General features: G+C 48.5%; 1 protein-coding gene across 6 annotated transcripts in view; it reads right to left on the bottom strand.

Moving 5' to 3' along the window:
- Myo5b (myosin VB) overlaps positions 1-21300 on the bottom strand; it is a 309643-nt gene that overhangs the window by 32814 nt on the left and 255529 nt on the right. For 3 of the 6 annotated variants that reach the window (XM_015992657.3, XM_042264355.2, XM_076555511.1), the window contains 7 exons: positions 17972-18205; positions 10631-10715; positions 9297-9445; positions 8149-8268; positions 7070-7207; positions 2190-2255; positions 486-725 (listed from right to left, as the gene is read on the bottom strand). In XM_015992657.3, the coding sequence (XP_015848143.2) occupies positions 486-725; positions 2190-2255; positions 7070-7207; positions 8149-8268; positions 9297-9445; positions 10631-10715; positions 17972-18205 (1032 nt within the window). The remainder of the gene's footprint in view (positions 1-485; positions 726-2189; positions 2256-7069; positions 7208-8148; positions 8269-9296; positions 9446-10630; positions 10716-17971; positions 18206-21300) is intronic. The other 3 variants (XM_076555509.1, XM_076555510.1, XM_042264356.2) reach the window with 1 other exon arrangement.

Below are 21300 nucleotides of genomic sequence, written 5' to 3'. Positions count from 1 at the left end.
TCCAGAGACAGAATGAACACTTAGGGGCAAAACACAACAGACAGCCACTATGACTATGTGTCTTGCTTCTTTTGAACATTTTCTTCATTAAAAACAAATAAATTCATGTATATGTCTGTTCATGTGAGCACAGTGCCCGTGGAAGCCAGAAGAGGGGCATCAGATGCCCATGGGGCTGGATTTATAGGTAGCTGTGAGTTCCCTGATATGGGTGCAGGAACTAAACTCTGGTCCTTTGCAAGACCACTGAAGTCTAAGCCATCTCTCCAGTCTCCTTGATCACTTTCTTAAATTCAGTAAATTCTAGAAACTTCTAGCTCCATCTCTTGATCATGAAGGTCATGAAGAAAGGGCATCAAATCCCTGTGCTGCTCTCAGAGACCTCAAAGACAGACATCTTGATCTTCAGGTTCAAGACCCCCAAGACACATAAAAACACAAGCCTACTGGCCCAAGAAACCCAACCATGGCTGCCATCTCCTTACCATGTGCTTGCCAGCCAGTCGGCGCTGGTCAGCATTCATGATCTGGGTCCTGAGGATCAGCACCTCCTCTTTGCGGACCTCAAGCTCCTCATTGGCCAGCTTGAGCTGGTTCAGCAGAAGGCTGTAGCTGTCTGGGGAGCTGGGGGTGGAGTTGTCCTGCATGGCTTGGTCGGCGACAGCTTTCCTCAGCTCATTCAGGTCGTTCTTCAGCTTCTTGTTCTCCGACTCAAGCTCTTGTCTCTGCAAGACAGCCAAGGGGCACAGCTGGAGGCTTCCTGGAGCCACAGCAAGTTCCAGCTAGCCTGTCTCTTGTCTTGCCTTAAGTTTCCCTGTCTGCCAGAAGAGCAACTTTTCGTTTTTAAAGGAGACATACATGGCTCAAGTTCTGATGGCGTCAGTGGTCAGTCAGAACTGGGGATTACTCCTCACCTTGAGTTCTCAGAGAAACGCATTTGAGACAATGGCTCTACAGTATTTGCTAGTGAAGCAATATATATTTTGAGCACATCTGGCCATGAAATTCTTCTTTGTGGAAGTGCTGTGTGTGTGTGTGTGTGTGTGTGTGTGTGTGTGTGTGTACATGTTTGTCCATATGTAGTGCTGGAGATCAAAGCCAGGACAAGTTCTCTATCACCAAGCTACGCCCCTCCCTCAAGCTGACGGTTGTAAGCAGCATGCTGTTAACAGAACTTCCTAAAGCCTTTGTGTGCTCATCTGCTCTGACTTTCTAAGAACTTGAAGTGATATGCTCGTTAGAGTCACAAGATAACTGAGCAAATCCCGGGGGGAAGAGCCTCTATCATCTGAGCAAGACACCAAAGCTGAGTCCATGGAGGGGAAGGCTCATAGCCAGTCGAGTGCCTGATCCAGGATGACAACATATAGAACAGGAATGGATCTGGAAGGCGTTAAGGTAAACGATACAAACTGTCATAAGACGACAAATACCAGACATGAGTCCACCTTGTGAGGCATCTAGAGTAGCGCGTAGAGGCAGGAAGTAGAATGCTGTCTGGTTGGGGCTGTGGGGAGGGAGGATCGGAAGTTCTTCAGTGGAGATAGGTTTTGCAGGATAAGCAGAATTACAGGGGTGAACAGCAGTGAACCGCTTGAACATTAGGAATGACTCCTCTCTTACTGACCCTTATATACACTTAAAGTTGTTAAGATAGTAAAATTTATGCTCTATGTATTTTACCACAGTGAGAAAGGGTTGGGAGGTAGAAGGAACAGGAAGGACTCAAGGCTGTTTTCTGGGCAATGGCTATTAGCAAACTGTTGTCCTATTAGTGACCAGCAGACTGCTGTAGTGCCTCGTTATGAAGTCTTCAGGAGGGCGGGCCTGCTCTGATGCCCCTTCCCTCCTCCTTGGGCCTGAAGTCTCCACTGCTCTACTTCGCCCTCTCCCGCCAACTCAGCATTTGCCACTCAGGGAAACCCTCTGCCTTACATCTGGATAGGCTGCAAAGTGGTTTTACTCCTGTGACCACATTTTATGTTAACTGGAGTCGTTTCAAGGAGAGGCATGTGTGTCTTGGTATAAATACAAACTCCCCTCCATTTTGAAGACGGAGATGTGAAAGTGTAGGGATGTAGTCACTTGCTTATCACTCTACTGATGAGCAGACTGGAGCTGAGGACCCGGTCTCCTGAAGCCCGGCTACGGCATCCGTCTACTAGCAGGGAACAGCCAGCCTTACTTACCTTCAGACTGTTGTAGGCCAGGTCGGCATCCTGGTCCACATCGATGCCATTGTTTTGTTGCTCCATCTGCACAGGAAGGACAGAAAGGTGAGCACACACCACAGGGCACATGCTCTGCAGACATGTCTGATGGCAGCCAAGCCTTCTCTACTTTTGCATGAATAGCTGGCAACCTCACCCTCCACAGGTATATTCTCCGCCTCCCTCAAAAAGTAACTCAGTACTCGGGCTACCATGAATTCCCCCCAAAACAACTCCCTCCTTCTCCCACTGTATTACATGGTCCCCACAGATGCTGACAGGTTCACTATGTATAGTATTGTGTCATGAGTTAAATTATACAGCCCTAATACTTTTAAGTCCTAAATTCTTCTCCCTGTGAATGTGACCTCGTTTGAAATAGGGTCTTAGGAGATGTAATGAAGTGAGTCCTAATGCTGTAAGAGGAAAGAACAGACAGATGAGATGGCCATATTAATATGGAGGAGGGACTGGAGTCAGCTACAAGTTAAGAACATCAGAAATCAAGAGAAAGGCAGGAGGTTAAGTCCTCCCCACCGCTTACAGGGGACGGCCACATCAAAACCCCAACGTCTGACTTCTGGCCTCTGGAAGACGACATTGTTGTTAATGAGGGGCTGATGTGGTGGTCTTTCGTTTCAGCACCTAGCTATAAAACCTGAATATGAATGCTCTTCTCACGTTTTGGGGGTGTGCACTCACGGGACTGTTTCCCAGGTAGTCCAAAGCACCTTGTATTGAACTGAGCTGTTTCCTCTGTGACCTTCTAGGAAGGCAGCCGGCCCACAGTAGGTATGCAGTACACATGGCAGGTGTCAGAATGCCAAGGCTGAGGGCTCTGGGCAGCGGTAACTAGAATAACAGGTCCACCAGGACTGGCGTCAGCCAAGGACTCCTCTGATTGTGCGGCAGCCATTATAGTAGAATTGGCTGTTGAAAAGGGGCACAAACAACTTCCTAAGTGGCTAACTGCTTGGAGTGAGTTTAAGTTGCGGGGGGGGGGACCCTGAAGAACATGGGTCTTTAGAAGTAAAACCTAATAGAGTACTTAATAAGATTACCTAAGTCCTAGGAACCTGAAGTCCAGGTAAGGCTAGCATTGCTGTGGGTGGACCAGGGTACCTGGGCTTTAGAGTGAGCCTCTCCTGTAACCTCTTCCAGATGAAGGGCATGTACATTTGCCACACTGTTTCCTGCCCAGTAAGCTGGGAAAAAGCTCTGCCAAGGTACCAACTTCTTGCCTCCCTCCATCACCAGTGGGCCAGGGGATGTGAATGCCCGGAGTCAGCATTCCTGATGCTAGGTAAGGGGCCTGCACTTGCATTCTGTGTGGCATAGATTTGCTACACAACCCCTCTACATGTTGAATACATTAGATTCTCACAGAAAGAAGATCCTGTAGTCATACCCGAAGGGCCATGTAAGTCATCTTTCTAAGTACATGGTGGTCTGTCAGAGTCACTGGAGTGGACAAGGTTAGTTGTGCTGGGTCAGAGGAAAAGGAACTGGATAGACGGAGCAGCCTGTCTAGCAGCCACAGAGACCCCTCTCTCACAATGGCTTAGTCACGCCACGTGGATGGAATATTCCACAGACACCTCAGTCAGGCTATGCTGAGTGCCTGGCCTCTAAGCTGGGGACCTGGGTTGTGTCTCTCCAGGTGGCTTAGGATTCCTTTTGAAACCAAGGGAAGACTCAAGCTCCATCTCTGGAAGTTTAATCTCAGGGGATGATAGAGGGTCCATATTATTTCCTGCTCTACCCCCCCCCCCCCCCCCCCCCCCGTGGGCAACAACAGGCAGGACACAGCCCATCGGTCCTGCTTGCTGATTATATTCTGAGAGAGTCCCCTTTTCACTTGGTATCCAGGCAAGCCAACTCTGAAGCCAAGCTTCCATTTCTGAAATGGGGAAATCATGTCTAGATACAGGAGAGTACCGAGGAACTTCTAGGCCAGGCATATTTAATGCCATCCTTTTCATACACATAGATCACCCATGACTTACGACAGCCGACTTAAAATCCCTTGACTTTAGTGGCACAAGAGCAACTAACGTTCACCAGAAATTGTCTTTCATTTTGACCTTTGATCTTCTCCCAGGCAGGTGATTTGCTGTATGAGCCTCACTGGTGCAACAGAGCAATGGTAACTCTCTGTCATCCCCACTGGTCATGGGGGTGAATAGCCAGCACCCTATGGGTGTGTTGTTGCTGAGTTAGTGTCTGGAAGATTGGAGGACTAAAGGATATTTTAACTCAGGACATGGTACAGTGGGTTTTTTTTTTTTTTTTTTGGATACAACTCTAAGAACATCTGTCTAGTATTTGGTTTATGTTTGTCTGTCAGGACAGCTTTTCCTTATAGTTGAAAGGGTTGTTTATGTATCCAATGTGTTCACTCCCCACTCTGAATCTAATCTACCTGAGAGACTTAAATCAACCACCAAGACTTACCTCTTCGCTTACTGCTAATTAAGACAAAACAAAACAAAGAAACCAAACAATAAAATTATCCCCAATAATCTGACAGCAAGCCACACCAGAGTCTGCACCACAGCTGACTGGAAAGGGAAGAAAGGCGTTATGAAAGAAGAGATGGCGTACAGGTTGGCGGGGGTCAAGGGCGTGGGAAGAATGTCAAACCCCAGGATTTTCAGCTGATGCCTGAGGATAGATCTGCTAGTGATATGACCCAGAACTGGACTTAAATCCCACGAGAAACATTCCTCACAACTTCAAAGTAAGAAAACATGGTTCTTATGTCCTGTACTGCTAGAGCCAATGGCTCCCCGATGTGTGTGCAATCAATTCTGCGTTCACACCCACACTACAACGTTATTATTTATCTTACACTTACATTGGGGTATGTCCCAAACATGACTCAAATTCCCCAATGGCTAAGTTTTTCTCTTGAATTTTTACCTGTCTTAAAAAAAAGAAATATACTATACACTAGTGAATGTGTGTGTGTGTGTGTGTGTGTGTGTGTGTGTGTGCATGTGTGTGTCTGTCATGGCTTGCATGTGCCATGGTGTGTGTGTGGAGGTCAGAGGACAATTTGCAGGGCTCAGTTCTCTCCTTCCATCACGTGTGTCCCTCGGATCAGAGTCGGGCCATCAGGCTTGGCAGCAAGTGCCTTCACCATACTGAGCCATCTTGCTGCCTCTATGCTCTCTTTTGTTAACACACACTTTGTGTACTTGCTATGAGCCTGTTCCTAGCATAGTTCTACATGTAGCCTTGGGGCCCCAAAGGTCCTGGAGACAGAGCAATTACTTTTTGGTGTAAAGTGCCACACAGTATTCTTTCAAGATGAGGGTGACTTCCGCTGTGGTGATGGCAGAGCCATGGGTAAGAAGGGGCTTGTCTGAGTCAGGGGGTTGAGGCCATGTTAGATTCCAGGCGTGGAATGGTGGTAGACTTCGCTAAATTTGACTTCTGCTGTATTAGTTTTCTCTGCATCTTCTGCCCGTCCTCCAGGCATGAGCTCCCACAAACTCCCTACAGCTTCCCAGTGGAAATCCTCCGCCCTGGGACACCCAGGGAGCACACCCTGCACAGAGGCAGTGGTGTGGGATGCTCACAGAGGAGCCGTCAGTTTGACTCCAATGAGAGAAGGCTCTGGACCCAACACCATTGAGACCCCACAGGCTCACAGGCTGCCACGGGCTCACAGAGCTGTCACAGGCTCACAGGCTGACACAGGCTGTCATAGGCTGTCACGGGCTCACAGGCTGTCACGGGCTCACAGGCTGTCTGTCACAGGCTCACAGGCTGACACAAGCTCACAGGCTGTCACAGGCTCACAGGCTCACAGGCTGTCACAGGCTGTCTGTCACAGGCTCACAGGCTGTCACAGGCTCACAGGCTCACAGGCTGTCTGTCACAGGGTCACAGGCTGTCTGACACAGGCTGTCTGTCACAGGCTCACAGGCTGTCTGTCATAGGCTCACAGGCTTTCTGTCACAGGCTCACAGGCTGTCTGTCACAGGCTGACAGGCTCACAGGCTGTCTGTCACAGGGTCACAGGCTATCTGTCACAGGGTCACAGGCTGTCTGTCACAGGCTCACAGGCTGTCTGTCACAGGGTCACAGGCTGTCTGTCACAGGCTCACAGGCTCATAGGCTGTCTGTCACAGGGTCACAGGCTGTCTGTCACAGGGTCACAGGCTGTCTGTCACAGGGTCACAGGCTGTCTGTCACAGGGTCACAGGCTGTCTGTCACAGGGTCACAGGCCGTCTGTCACAGGCTGTCTGTCACAGGCTCACAGGCTGTCTGTCACAGGGTCACAGGCTGTCTGTCACAGGCTCACAGGCTGTCTGTCACAGGCTCACAGGCTGTCTGTCACAGGCTGACACACAGGCTCACAGGCTGTCTGTCACAGGGTCACAGGCTCACAGGCTGTCTGTCACAGGCTCACAGGCTGTCTGTCACAGGGTCACAGGCTCACAGGCTGTCTGTCACAGGGTCACAGGCTGTCTGTCACAGGGTCACAGGCTCACAGGCTTTCTGTCACAGGCTGTCACACAGGCTCACAGGCTGTCTGTCACAGGCTCACAGGCTGTCTGTCACAGGCTGACACACAGGCTCACAGGCTGTCTGTCACAGGGTCACAGGCTCACAGGCTGTCTGTCACAGGCTCACAGGCTGTCTGTCACAGGGTCACAGGCTCACAGGCTGTCTGTCACAGGGTCACAGGCTGTCTGTCACAGGGTCACAGGCTCACAGGCTTTCTGTCACAGGCTGTCACACAGGCTCACAGGCTGTCTGTCACAGGCTCACAGGCTCATAGGCTGTCTGTCACAGGGTCACAGGCTGTCTGTCACAGGCTGCCACAGGCTCACAGGCTGTCACACACCTGAACTTTCTTGCTGTCCTGCTGCTCCTTTTCTAGCTGCACCTGCAGCTTCTTCCTCTCCTGCTCAAGTTCCCGCACTCTCTTCTGCAGCTTCAGGAAGACGGTCATGTCCATCGCTGCCTTCTCTGCACCGATCTCCTGCAAAGGAAGAGGGACGCATACAAGACGGTTTCCATGGGACAAGTACTCCGGGAACACAATGCCTGCTGCCCACCTCTGTACCAGCCATCTGTCTCTGCTCCTCCCCAACACCAATCCTTGCCTCCAACACAAAGCCAGTGCCAAAACACCAGTGTTTCTCATACGAAAGCTGGTGCTGCGGGCTTATTCCCTTCTAGATTATATCTCTGTCTCAGCCATTCACATTCCTCCTGTGTGAGCCGCTTAAATGACTGATGACATATTCTAAGAACAAAGCACAGCCACTTTCGTTGGAAGCTAAAAGGGAATTCGCTTCTGGAAAATGGCATTACATGAGAGAAACAATCTCAGGACACAGTCCTTCCTGATGAGGGATCACCGTGGCCACCAGTCACCGTAAATGTGATGCCAACAACTACCTGATTGCAACTTGAAACAATCAATACTCCTCCTGCCCATGATGCCAGGATCTTAAATGTACTGATTTCCAAGTATATTTCTATCCTTTCAAATTCATGTCTGGATTTTACTATGTGGGTTATGTATGTGCATAAATGTGTCTGTTTATGAGTGGGTAATGTGTATGAACATATATGCAGCCTGTTTTTAACTATGCTGTGTACATGTGTGGCAGCATGATCTAGTTGTGCCTCATGTAATGAGTACTTTGTGCTTGACCAGCTCAGGATCTGCCTTAAAGAACATAGCCTTGCAGATAGCAGTGCTCATATCTGCATGGAAACAGTATCCACATGAATGCCGGGCTGTACATCTGTGTGGCTTGCAGAGTCTGTAAGCTCACTGCAACCCAGTGATCCTGTTCTCAATGCCTGTCCCCTGGACCCTCTGAGCTACCACCAACAATCTTTGTTAGGTAGTTCCATGCAGGCAATTATCATGTCCCAGGCAAGACAGCTGTAAACAGTGCCCAGACTTACCTCCACCTGCTGAAGGGCATCCTCAGTGTCTCCAATCTCAGAAGTGGAAATGGAGGGGTAATTGGAATCAGATTCCAAGCTACTTTGATTTGACGGGTTCTTCCTGTGGCCCGGAGTTTGCTGCTCAAGGAGAAAAATGTGACAATTCATAACCAGCTCGTATGATGAGAACTAACTTCTCAAGGAGCAGCAGGCCCTGGACATCAGCCAGCTGCCTCACTTGTTGACAAGTATGGACAGCGCTGCTCCTTGAGACAGCAGATAATAGTTAGTCCCATGTATGCTAGGCAAATGCTCTACCAAAGAGCCACATGCCCAGCTCTCCCCTGGTCTCTCAAAGCTTTACAACCCACAACGCCCAGAGAGTGAGGAGGAACAGCCCGTCATCCCAGCGGTACCCTCTGCATGCACACAGTGTACCCCTTCTCTGTGCTCTTGAAAGGAACGCTGCAACCCTACCCTGAACAGCCTCTCCTTCCACTCCATTCTGCCCACGGAAACGGTAGTAATTAGAAATAGACTGCACCTCCAGGGCTCTTCATTTAAAAAGACCTTTCAGTTTAGATTTTGGCAGCCGGTTTGTCTTTAAGAGTGAAAACCGAGCTTGGTGGAATTTTTAGATTTCTATTTCAGTTCCTATTCAGATTCCTTTCCTGGTTTCCATGCAACTAACTTACTGATGTTGAATATGTATGTTGGGAGGGAGTATTCGTATGGGTAAATAAGAATGTCAGATCTTGAAATGTCACAAAAATATCTTGCATTTTTGTCAGAGATTAGGAGACCCAATCAGGCTCCAAGGGTCTCTCTCCATATGTGCCAATGCAGCTGAGGTCACAGCCTACCACACTACTGTCTCAACATTGGAGTTTTCTAGAACAAGGAGCAAGATGACAACATACACATACAGGAAAATAATTCTTCACCTCCTAAGATCTCAATAAGACCTCAGTGTTGAGAAAGGGCATCCTCAGGAAGGCACCACCAGCTGGCGGCTTCCGAACCCATGGGTATGAAGGAATAGGTGGTCTAGCACACATGCCTGTCTGCTGAGCAGGGCAGTGACAGAGAGCAAGGGCTATGCAGCCAGCTCTAACGGGGCAGAAAAGGAAGCCATTTCCACCAGGCAGCAGAACCTCCTCCCTTGCCTTTACGATGGTCACCTCATCTCGCAGGTTCTCATATCTCTGCTCCAGCCGGGAGTATTCCTTCACGAGGTTCTGGTACCTGGACCTCTCCTCCTCCAGCTCCTTCTTCATCAGGAGGTTCTCCTCTACAGAGCTCTGGGAAGATTCAGCTGGAAGGCAGGCATGAGAAGCTGGGTTTCAGCAACTGAGGGGGATCCTCAAATGCGCATGCCCTGCTAGGAGCATTCTGACTAATCTCCTGTTAAGAGGCTCATCTCATTCTCCTCACCTCCTGTGGAGTTGAGGAGGGAGGGGCTCATTATTCAGAACCAAGGGTTCCGACAGGAAGAAGGGTTGACCCTGCTCTTAGGGAGGTAGGGGAGGAACTCTCAATGCACATGAGCACTCCCGCCCAGCCCGTGTGCCTGCCTCTCTTCTGACAGCTGCCATAAGGACTACCGGCAGCATTTCCAGCAGAACCCAGGCTTCATTCTCAACTCTCATAATCCTGATCTTCCAGGCTCTTGGAGACCCGGCCAGAGATGATATAGGGAGAAGCGGGCTAGGAACCTAAGAAATTCAGATGGGCTTTATTCTCTTGCCAACCTTGTATCCATAGTAACGGAAGGGAAGCAAATGGTTTTTTTTTTTTTAAAGGGCAGTTTGAAAGCATCTCCTATTTTCACAAGATCTTAGGCTAGTGGGGGGCTGTGAGGTTGTGATGCTCAGCTGCCCTGTGAGATGGGTGAGGACCCTAAGGATGGGAGGAGATCTGGTTACCCTGAGCAGACAAGAACTGGATTTATGCACTCCACTGTCCCCCCGCAGACAAGTGAGTCACAGGGGTGGGTGGCAGCCTGGGAGTTGGTGAGCACTAGAGAGAGGCTCATCTAGGGTCTAATCAAAGATCCTGTCCTTCAGCAAACAGAGTGACCGTGTGGTAGGAGACACGGGTGATAAGGATGAGCAAGACAAATGTAAACACACGCATGGGCGCTCAACTGTGCTGAGCACCAGCTTAAGCATTTCCCCTGTGTATCTTGCTCACTTCTCCCACAAGCCCTTCCGGGTCTGTCTTTCCTGCCCATTTTCAGATGGATGCTTGCACAAGGCCACAGGGCTGTGTGCAGCAGTGTCATGCTTTGAAGAGGGGACCTCCTGATCCCAAGTCCCATGCATGGTTTCACACATGAAGAACATGTTTCCCTTTCAACAGACTCTCCAAAGGAATGTCACAGCAGGATGTTAAGATTCACCCTCCTTTCCCCCAGCTCTCCCTTAGTAAGCCCTTCCTCCTCTGCATGTAAGAGGCCAGGGAATGGCAAAGAGGGACGTACAGCTGGTTTGGAGCTTACCTTTTGATTGGCGCAGGATTTGGTTATTAAGGTGCTCCTTCTCGTCCTTCAAGAGAGCATTTTCATGTTCCAGGTCTGCAACTCGCTGAAAGAGATCAACAGGTAAAACGAAGCCCAGAAAAAAATGAAAGAAAACAAAACAAGACAAAAAACCCCTACGCTTGTGTGATAGAAGAAGAGGAGGATCCTTCAGAGGAGATGGAATTCTAATAGGTCATGGGTAAATGCCCTACCTAGGAAAATGGATTCAACCAAAGCTGTTTTCATTCTGAAGGGAAATTATGTACAGAGAGAATCCAAGTTAAACAAGACATGGGTCAAACTGCTTGTGGTCACCTGGGACTCACAGAGACCCCCTAAAATGTCTCACAGAGACCCCCCAAATGTCTATGCTCAGCTCACACTCCTTATTGATGAATGCACAGAAAAGAAAGCCTTCTGTACTTGTCTCTCTTGCTGAATCATGAGCTATCAAATCGGAGTCTTGGGAAAGCCAGAAGCTCACAATGGTCATATCACCTCTGGTCTTTGTCCCATCTGCCCTCCCCTGCCTCACTGAACTAGTGTTCCAGATTCGGAGACGGGGAGACACATTTGGTATAGACACCCAGATCTAATCTCAGCATGTGGCTCTCTCTACCAAAGGAAACATGGGGTGATGGGAATCTGGTGGGCCACCAGTAAACGCTATACTGAAGAAAATGGATTCAACCACAGGTGATTATGACTGCAAAAATAAACAATAAATAAGCTAAATAAGAAAGAGAAGTCGGGTGGTGGTGGTGCACGCCTTTAATCCCAGCACTCGGGAGGCAGAGCCAGGCGGATTTCTGTGAGTTCGAGGCCAGCCTGGGCTACCAAGTGAGTCCCAGGAAAGGCGCAAAGCTACACAGAGAAACCCTGTCTTGAAAAACAACAAAAAAAAAAACCAAACAAACAAAAAAAAAAAAGAAAAGAAAAGAAAAAGAGGCAACATTAAAGAAAAACCTAGGACTTTTGACGAGAAAAATTGTGATTATAGAAATATTTGTTTTTCTTAAAGTAACAATGCAGATTAATGTTCTAAAAAGACTTTGAAATCACTTGTTAGTATTAAGCATGAAATAATGCCCGAGTGACCCAGAAATCCCACTTCTAATTATATAACCAAGAATAAAAACCTAATCTCCATAAAAACCTATACAAAGGTGACTATGGCAACACTACTGATAGTAGTCAAAAGAAAGAACAACTAAATGCTAATCAACTCATGGCCCAATGGCACAGCCCTACAATGACTTAGTATTTAGCAATAATTACTAAAATACTAACTAGGGCCAGTGAGGCAACTCAGAAGGTAAAGGTGCTTGTTGCCAAGGCTGATGACCTGTGTTAAGTTTCTGGAACCTACATGGTAGAGGGAATAGGGACAGGGTTTCTCTATGTAGCTCTGGCTGTCCAGGAACTTGCTCTGTAGACCAGGCTGACCTTGAACTCAGAGACCTACCTGCCTCTGCCTCCCAAGTGCTGGGTTTAAAGGTGTGTGCCACCACCACCCCAGCTTGGGAGTAGACTTCAAAGTTGTCTTCTGGCCTCTACACACAAGCTATGGCATGTGTGTACCCCTCCAAGATAAACAAAGACAATAAAATTAAAAACCAAGTGTTAGACCCATGAAAAATGTAATGCTGGGTAAAAGAAGCTATCCACAAAAAATGCCATCTGCATGATGAATTGATAAGGGCTGTCTACACTGAAATCACACCCCCACCTTCTAACGGTTCTACATTGAATTCACTCTTCAGTAGTTACTTTTCCCATTATTTAGGTCTCATCTATCACTTTTCCAAGAAGCCTTCTTATCTTCCATGAAGCACCCAGTGTCTTCTCTACAGCCCTTTTCAGATCATATGAAGCTTGGCTTACCCACTCAGGCTATGGACCAACAGACCATCTGCAGTGGGATGACTTCTGAGGATAGGACAACCTGGCAGTAGGGTTCAAGTGAGAAACGTCTCCCACATGATCATATATTTGGTCCCCAGTTTGGTAGTAATGTTTGGGGGTGAGTGTCATGGTACCTTTAGGAGGTGCAGCCTTGCTGTAGAAAGTATGCCACCAGGGGCAGGCTTTGAGTGTTTCTACCCTTGCCCCACTTCCTGTTCTGTGTGTGGATGTGATTAGCTAGCTTCCTTCTCTTGCCATTGTATTTTCCCTGATAGTTGCCATGTCTCCTTTCCTCCCATGATGGACTCTCCCCCCCGGAACCATAAGGCAAAACAAACCCTTACTTTCTTAAGCTGCTTTTAGTCATGCTATTTTATCACAGCAACAGTCAAGTAACTTATATACATGGGGTACCCACTCCACCATGAGTCGTTGGTCAAGGGGGCCACAGAAGCCACCGAAACAACATAGGTGAACGCCACTGCTCTTAGCTGCCCTTAAGGACTAGATGTTAAGACTCTATTGCTGAAGACGCCACTCACTTTGGACTCAGGACATAGAGGACACAACCTTGAACTGACCAGAAAAATTCCTCTTTGCTGGCTAGCTTACATAGTGCTAGAAGGAACTATGCAGACTGTTGAGGGGATGGGGGAAGGAACTGATGGTCTTATCCAGTGCTGGACCTGACATGTTACAATACTGGCCTGCCTGGAGAGATGCAACAGTTGCATGAAGGTTAGGGGGGGTAACCAATCACTTTCTGTTATGATGAGGTCTTTTCCATTGGAGGGATTCAAGCTGGGATTATAAATCCATGACTAAGACCACAGGCTCTGAGGGGGAACTCTGAGGGGGAACAGAACTCTGAGGGGGAACAGTAAGCCTTGCTAATTGGTCATGATGTCAAACTACCTTCTAAATACTTATGTTTACATCCATAAATGTTTGTTTCTCACCACTTTGGTTAGAGAAACTTCTTTTTGCATGGGCAGTGGTTGATGCAGATTCATAACTGGTCAAAATGCCAAGTTTAAGTGATAGTCAGTGCTGGCTGTGGATGGGTCATCCACAGCAGATGCCTCCCCACCTCTCCTCCTGCCCCCCTGCCTATCCAAGGTTCGGGGAACACCAGAGGAGGGTGGGTGGAAAGAATGGAAGAGCTAGAGGACGGGGAGGAGCTCTGGAAAATGACACGGCATGACCGTGGTTACCTGCACAAGACGAAGGCAGTTGAAACCCCAGCAGGGATGGGACAGGGGATGCTGAGGGTCCACCCTTGGTGGAGGAACTATGGACAACTGATGTCTACTCAGGGAAGGAGAGTCGCTCTCCTTTGAGGACATGGCCACTGGGAGGTTGCCCATGCCCCAGTGGATGGTCTCACAGCCATGTATGTATGGGCAGCCTGATTGGACTCACAAAGTTATTAAAAACAAGAAAAAAAAAGAACACATGAAGTTTTAGAGTGTGGGGCACTGGAGGAGTTGGAAAGAGACAGTAGCAGATGGACTCAAAGAATAAATTAAAACTATTCCAAAATCTAAGGGGTGAGAGGCTGGTGAGGTGGGTGTCAGAGGGAAGGGTGGCTGCCACCGGGAAGCATGGCTGCCACCAAGCCCGATTACCTGACCTCAATTCCAGATAGAAGGGGAAGACTGACTCTTAGAAGTTATCCTCTGACCGACCTCTACACACACACACACACACACACACACACACACACACACACACACACACACACACAGAGTGATGACAATGATGTTAAATTTTTAGGCAATGGAATCCTAACACACAAGTTGAAATTAACATCCTTTGGATACGTAGGCAAATTGGAAATACTGACTAAATCTCGCATCTCCAGGATAGTTCAGGGCATGTGTTCCAGTTTATTACCCAGCTCAAAGAGCCTTCAATTCTAAAGACAGAGTTGCTTATCTCTGGAGGTTTCACAGGTTACAGCGGTTCCTGAGATCACAGAGGACTTCCAGGTCTGACCCCATCTCTCTGCCAAATCCTTACTACCCTTCCCCTCCTGTCTGCTCAGTACCAGGCACTCTAGAAGTCCTCACGGCTCACTCTTACCTCACTCAGGGGTCTTCTTAGAGAGGCACCTCTGACCGTCACATGTGACCCATGCCCCGCTATCCCTATAAGCCTCTCTTCATCCCCCTTGCTCAGCTTTCTTTTATAGCACATGATGGGTGATCTCAGGACTCCCGTCTCTACCTTCTGTCTCCTAAGATGAAAAGGACCTTTTTGATTATTATTTTTGTCTCACTATGTAGAAGAGTCGCTAACACACAAGGCACTCAATAAACACCTGCTGAGGGAGGGACAATGACTTCTATCATTCTGTGGCAGGACCTGCCATCCTCAGAGATGAGTTAAAGCCCTTTCTAATAACTGTCAGCCTTTTCATGAAGCCACAAATCCTGAGCCAATAAAATCACAACTCTGAGTACAGCAGGTCCAAGAATCCCTGGGCTACCCCTTGAGAAGACTAAATGCATGAGAGTCCTGTACTCTCCCCAGTCAGATGCCTCTGCTTCCATTCAGCAAAACCTCAAACCTAAGGCCATATACTGGAATCATGCAAGGAAGCCAACCAATCAGCAGGGGGTGGTTCTGTGACTGATAAGGTGGACCAACATACAACCTGATGCACCAGCTGAAGCGCTCGGGACCTGGGGCCTATTAGACACCTGGAAAGTGCCAAGGATGCCTCAGGGTCAAGCAGTTGGCTGTGGGTCATTTTTCCCTTCCCACTGCACCCTTGTACCAAGGTAGGCTCTGTGAAACCTTCAGAGTACATTCTGATTAGGAGCTTGTGGTGATGTGAAAGAAAATAGCCCCCAAAGGGAGTGCCACTATTAGCAGGTGTAGCCTTGTTGGAGTAGGTGTGGCCTTGTTGGAGGAAGTATGTCACTGTTGGGATGGGATTTGAGGTCTCCTATGCTCAAGCTACACCCAGAGTCACATTTCACTTCCTGCTGCCTGCGGATCACAATGTAGAACTTTTCAGCTTTCTCCAGCACTACGCCTACCTGCATGCCTCCATGTTTCCTGCCATGATGATAATGAAACTGTTAGCTACCCAAATTAAGTGTTTCCCTTTATAAAAGTTGCTGTGGTCATGGTATCTCTTCACAGCATTGAAACCCTAACTAAGACAGAGCTATTGTCTCCATGCCAATGGCAGCCCAGGTAGCCACCTCCCTTCTAAGTAACAAAGTCACACAAAAAAGCACAGCTGGATGAGGGCAGCCAGAGAGGGATGCTGAGACTCTAAGAAGGAATAGAAGGGACAAAGTTAAGAGCCTTAGTGAGGACTGCTCTATGGAGAGGCTGAAGTAATGTCTCCCTTTGTAGAAAACGATAGGCTGGATGTGACAGGGGCAGCTCCATGCTCTGTGGACACAGAGATGAATTCCTGACTCCCAAGGGCTAGGGCAGCATAGCCATGTGACCTACTAGGTAAAACCATCAGAGGTGGCAGCCCCGACTGTTCCAGGATGCCAGTTCCAATACAGCACTTGCAGTTTCTGCTGACAAGAACATCAAACGCATTAATTAAACATCCGCCAGCCGCTGGCTCCAACTCTGTGCTTTGCTGGTCTCATCAATCTCACTCAATGCAGAGGAAGCCCCTGGACACAACCAGAAGGAAAGCAACTGTCTTCTTATTCAGCGTTTGTTCAGGCTGGATACCGCCTTTGCTAAATATTAAACCCCAGCCAGGCAGACACGAGAATAGAAACTGGGAGCCAGCTGACCCTTGATCATTCTCCAGCCACTGGAATAAAATATTCCATAGACCGTTAGAGAAAGGAGAATGTCTGTTTCCCATCTTCCATTTCCTAGAAGGAGTGGATCTCCCCACTCAATGGATCATTCTATTCTAGTGTCTTTTGAGGTTGCTAACATAGGCTTGTATTTCATCTGGAGTTAGAGAAGAGGGTTTTAGCTAGGTATATTGGTGCATGCTTTTTATCCCAGCACTCAGGAGGCAAAGGCAGGAAGATCTCTGTGAGTTTGAGGTCATGCTGATCTACGCAGCAAGTTGTAGGCCAGCCAGGGATACATGGCAAAAATCCATCTCAAAAGATGGTGTGGGGAGCAGGTATCTTTGCTCTAACTATCCCCTTTCTTGTAGTGCCCTGGACTCTTTTCTTGCCCGTGCCAAGCTCTAGTTGTATTCAATCTGTGGGCCAACAGGTAGGTGACAGCCATTTTTAAAGGAGAGCAGGATGGACTTGGCTTCTCTGGCTTTGCCAAGGAAGCTTTTATACAATAAGCCCTTACCTACCTTTGGATGGAAACCCAGCTATTTTAGGTGCTCTGAGATACCAATTCAAAATTTTTGTGGGAAGCAGGGAAAGGAAATGAGAGTTCATAGTTCTCAGCTACAAGCAGGCCAGTAGAAGAGCCAAGGACTACAGAGCAGGACTGAAGTCTTCTGTTCAGTTTAGAAAAGCACACAAAATCACTTGTGTTGGCTAATACAAGTCCAGAAGCAGCCTTAGAGATGACCAAGGCCATGTGCCGACATGGGTTTAGGTATATACGCACACACCTACACACGGGCACTATGATTAGCAGGGGTTCTTGCTCACACTTGACAATATAGAGTTGGGGTTGGGGTTAGTATTTCTGTGTCTGTCCCAGTTTCAGAGCTTTTCTTCCAGCACTAACCAACACCAATTCTCTCCTTCCTTAAGTTCTCAATGACTCTGTATGGTAGATAGATACTAAACATGTGGACCATGCACTATTTTTCTTCTAGTTGGGTCATGGTAGAGATGGGGGAGAGAACAGAGGTGTTCTCAACCCATAGACAGCCCTCTAGTGTGGGATTTCTCCTAGTTGGAGAGTTGGGAGTTCAGAAGAGCTATCTTGGGAGTTCAGAAGAGCTTCTTCGTAGCTGAACATCTGGAGCAGTGGAAGCAACCCCAGGAAGTCCCATCTCATGGACTTGGAGTAAGCCTTATGAAGTAGACTGAGAAGTCAGGCTACACACAGAGCAGACCCCTGAAATATACTGATTTCCTGGTGGGAGCGATGGCTACAGCCTGCTGAAGCCCCGGAACACTTAACAGCTGTCATCTCTCTCACTAAGAACTAGATCTGGAGAGCTGACCTAGGAACTGGCTCTAGGCTTTAAGAAAGATGAGCAAAGAAAGACAACATTCACTTGCCCAGTGGAGCCAGTGATTAGCTAACGGCAGCCACTCCATGACCACTTGCTCAGGAGTAGACATTTGTGGTATGACGCAGAGGCACAGTCACTTATGAAGTGAAGAAGGGGGGCGGAGGCTGGTCTGTGGACACAAGGCCTAGAAACCAGGGAAATTTCCCAGCATGAAGCCCGCCCACCCACCCTTCGCCAGCCCTGCTCCCTGGGTCCATGCATACCTTTCTCAGCTCGCCATTCTCCCTGCTGTGGGCATCCTCTAGGACCCTGCGCTCCGACTGAGCCTTCTGTAGCTCAGTGCGCAGGCTCTGCACCTCCTCCTGCAGCTGCAGGCTGGCATCGGCCTCCTGGTTCTGCTGGTAATGTGCCAGCTCCCTCTTCAGCTTCTCCACCTCCATGGCATGTGTGGAGGTGACTGCCGACAATTGCTCTGTCAGAGTCTTGAACTCTTTGTTCTGTCGAGGGCATCGGCAGATGTGGGAGAGGATCAAGAAAGAGACAGGGTTATTGAGTCAGAAAAAAAAAAAATGTGAAGGCCACCAGAAAAGGACTTCTAATTAAATCTCAGAAACATCACATGTCCAGGCACTCTCCTGCCATCTCCCTAACATTTTAAACTTCCGGAAGCAGAGGGAGACACAAACAGCAGCATTGACATTGAAATAGTCCAGGGAGAACATGTGAGCACTCACAGAGTAAGTTTGCTGGCTGCAGCAATAATGGAGACAGCTTTCTGGATCTGTAGTCTTGGCCTCCTAGGGTTCCCCAGGCTTTCACATCAAGCCCTTCTGGCCATGGACTTACCAGCACAAAGAGCTGTAACCTAATCCCTTCCTCTGAGACAAAGGACCCCTTCAGCATCCCCTCTTTCAAGGAGGCCCTCCAAGAGGCCCCAGGGTCTCTCTTGCCACCTGTCAACATGGCTCACACCACACAGCTCTCACCAGAGAGACTGACATCTGACAACCTCTATCCATAGACTGTGTTCCCAATCGGCAGCCAACTTGTGTGTGCATCAGGCCCTGAGAACCTGCTCCCAGGATCAAGCTCAGTGTCAATGACGGGGCTGGGAGAATGGAGGGCGTGTGAGGCGGAGTGGTCAGGATGGAGAAGTGGAGCAGAGGAAGGAGACCTCTGAATCAGCAGGCAAGCAGCTCTCATTGATTGCTCTTCTTTGCTGTGCTTCACGGGAACTCCAAGCAGAACAGAGCTGTTGGCTAAAATGCCATTAAGCCAGGGCATCAGGAATCAATGACTAATTCACAGAGAAATTAAACCGCACAGGAACTCCCAAAGAAAAGCTGCTGGCATCTACCCAGCAGCTCACAGCTCTAAGTACCGTGTCTGAGCGGGCAAGCAGCGCATGCCTCATGTGCAAGATTCCCCACACTCTCCGCAAGCTCCAGGTACAGCCTTCTCCCCACTACCTCTGTCTTGCTGTCAGCCTCACCTGGCGAATCTAGAAAAATCCAACTAAAGAAATCCAACTAAGCAGCATCTATTTAGAAAGATCAATACCTGTGTGAATTGCTCACCAGGGTCTGGGTCTACACTGGAGGCAGAGCATCCCTGCACAGGTGGCTGGCTACCCTTTGTCTTCATCTCTGCTCTTGGATGTGAGTTAACTCAGATCAGTTGTCAACTCCCACTGGCCCGGCCTGGGCCAGATCAACAAGGGTAGAGACACGGTGACTGAGTTCCCTAAATGGAGCTGGTTGGAATATGAAGAGACGAACACCTGGTGATGGAGGCAGGGGATGCAGGCACATCTCAGCCTGCTATGGTCAAAGATGACATTTTGGAATGCTGATGTTTCTGGAAGACTCAGCTTTGCTGATCTTTGCTGATGCTACTGGAGACCAGACTCAAACACTGGGGGAGAAGGTCTCTGAAGCTGACAGACCTGAGCTCATCTTGTCCTTAGCCTTCTGGGTGTCTGATCCAGCCACCCACTTTTCTGTGGCCCACTTCTTCCCATGTACACTAGGGATAAGAGCGATTCCCATCTTAGAAGGTCATTCTTAAGGTGTAGGGAACAAAGCGCTCATTTGGCATGTGCCACACAGTCACTGCGCCTCATTGGCCTGTGTTCTCCGTGGAGTCCCTCTGGCTGCTGCTCAGAAGCCTCTGTGTCTGCCGGTTCCCACTCCCACTCATCACTATCAGCCTTATCACTCAAACAACCCCTGCGCCTGGCTTCCCGAGGCTGTATGTTTTATGTCTCAGACATAGAACCCACACAATCAGACTCATTGTGGTTCCCAGTCACCCAGTCAGACGTGGGCTGGTGTGGGAAGATGGAAAATCATCGCAAGGATCTTCACGGTGAAGTCACAGCCCCCGGCATGTGAGTGCCCACTTGGGGCTATCACTGTACCTCATTTATACCTGTCAGACCTCACCTTCGGTGAGGGTGACTGGTAGCCCCCACATGATCTGCAGCTGTGAAACTGGGACACAGAAAGGTCCCAAAGCTGTAACTCATAGCAGACTGTTTTTCTAACATATATGGATGCCCTTGAGAATCATAAAATACGGACTAATGCAACATTTATTGAGTGACTATTAACTATCTTGAATCAAACTGATTTAAAGGCCACTGACTAAACTATTGATTTGGTTTATTTTTTTTTTCAGATAAAAATATTTAAACACAACCTTATCTTCACAAGGGCCTAAGAATCTTGAGTTCTATTACAAGAAACTATAAAATCTGGCCATGTCACTCTGCCACAATGGCAGTGTTTATGGACTCTATCCTTTTGGTTTAAGCATGCCATACCGGAGGCTAACACTAGGGGCACTGTAGGGTAATTTCTGGGATGGTCCCTGTTTCTGCTGCTGAAAGGTACCGTGAAGGAGGTGGCATTAACATCAGAGACCAAAAACCCAGAAGAGAAGTGTGTTAGCACCAGGGACAGCTCCGGGCTCCTGATCACCCTGTTTCCTCCTGAGGGGCTCTCTCATGTGACCTTGTCCTCTGTTGGTTACGCACAAGCTTGGTGGCAAATGGAGTCTGTTCCCTGCAGCTGGGGTCCTCAGCCTTAAGGCATGAACTTGGGGTGTTCATATCCCCTGGTTTTGCCTTTTGGCTTTCCTTCCCATAGTGGTGGAAATACTCTCAGCCGACTCCTGTCTCCTGCTACTGAGACACGACCTCTTACATCACACTATTCTGACAAGTGACTTTGGGACACTTTCTCTCTGGCATCTTTTTCCTTCTGGCTTAAAGACTGTAAAGAGACCAGCTGTCTAGATTACTCCTGGAGTCACAGGGAAAAAGGCACCCAACTCACTTCCCAATAGCTGGTCTGCCCACCAAGAGGTCTATGTCCAGTACTCATGGTGATATTGTCACACATTGCTCACCAGTCCCAAGGACATGATACTTTTAGTGAACTAGTGAACATGACCCTAAACGTACATTACAGCCTTGCTTGGCCTGAAGAGCATTCCTCACACACCCCAAGAGCCTCCCAATGATTTAGAAACCCAGATAGAGGTGGCAAAACCTGCCTGAAAACAGCCTGCTGTGTTTTAATCCCAGCCA

Source organism: Peromyscus maniculatus, chromosome 19 (assembly GCF_049852395.1).
Source record: "Peromyscus maniculatus bairdii isolate BWxNUB_F1_BW_parent chromosome 19, HU_Pman_BW_mat_3.1, whole genome shotgun sequence".
In the NCBI taxonomy this organism is placed as follows: domain Eukaryota; kingdom Metazoa; phylum Chordata; class Mammalia; order Rodentia; family Cricetidae; genus Peromyscus; species Peromyscus maniculatus.
This window is presented reverse-complemented; position numbering and strand designations above follow the sequence as displayed.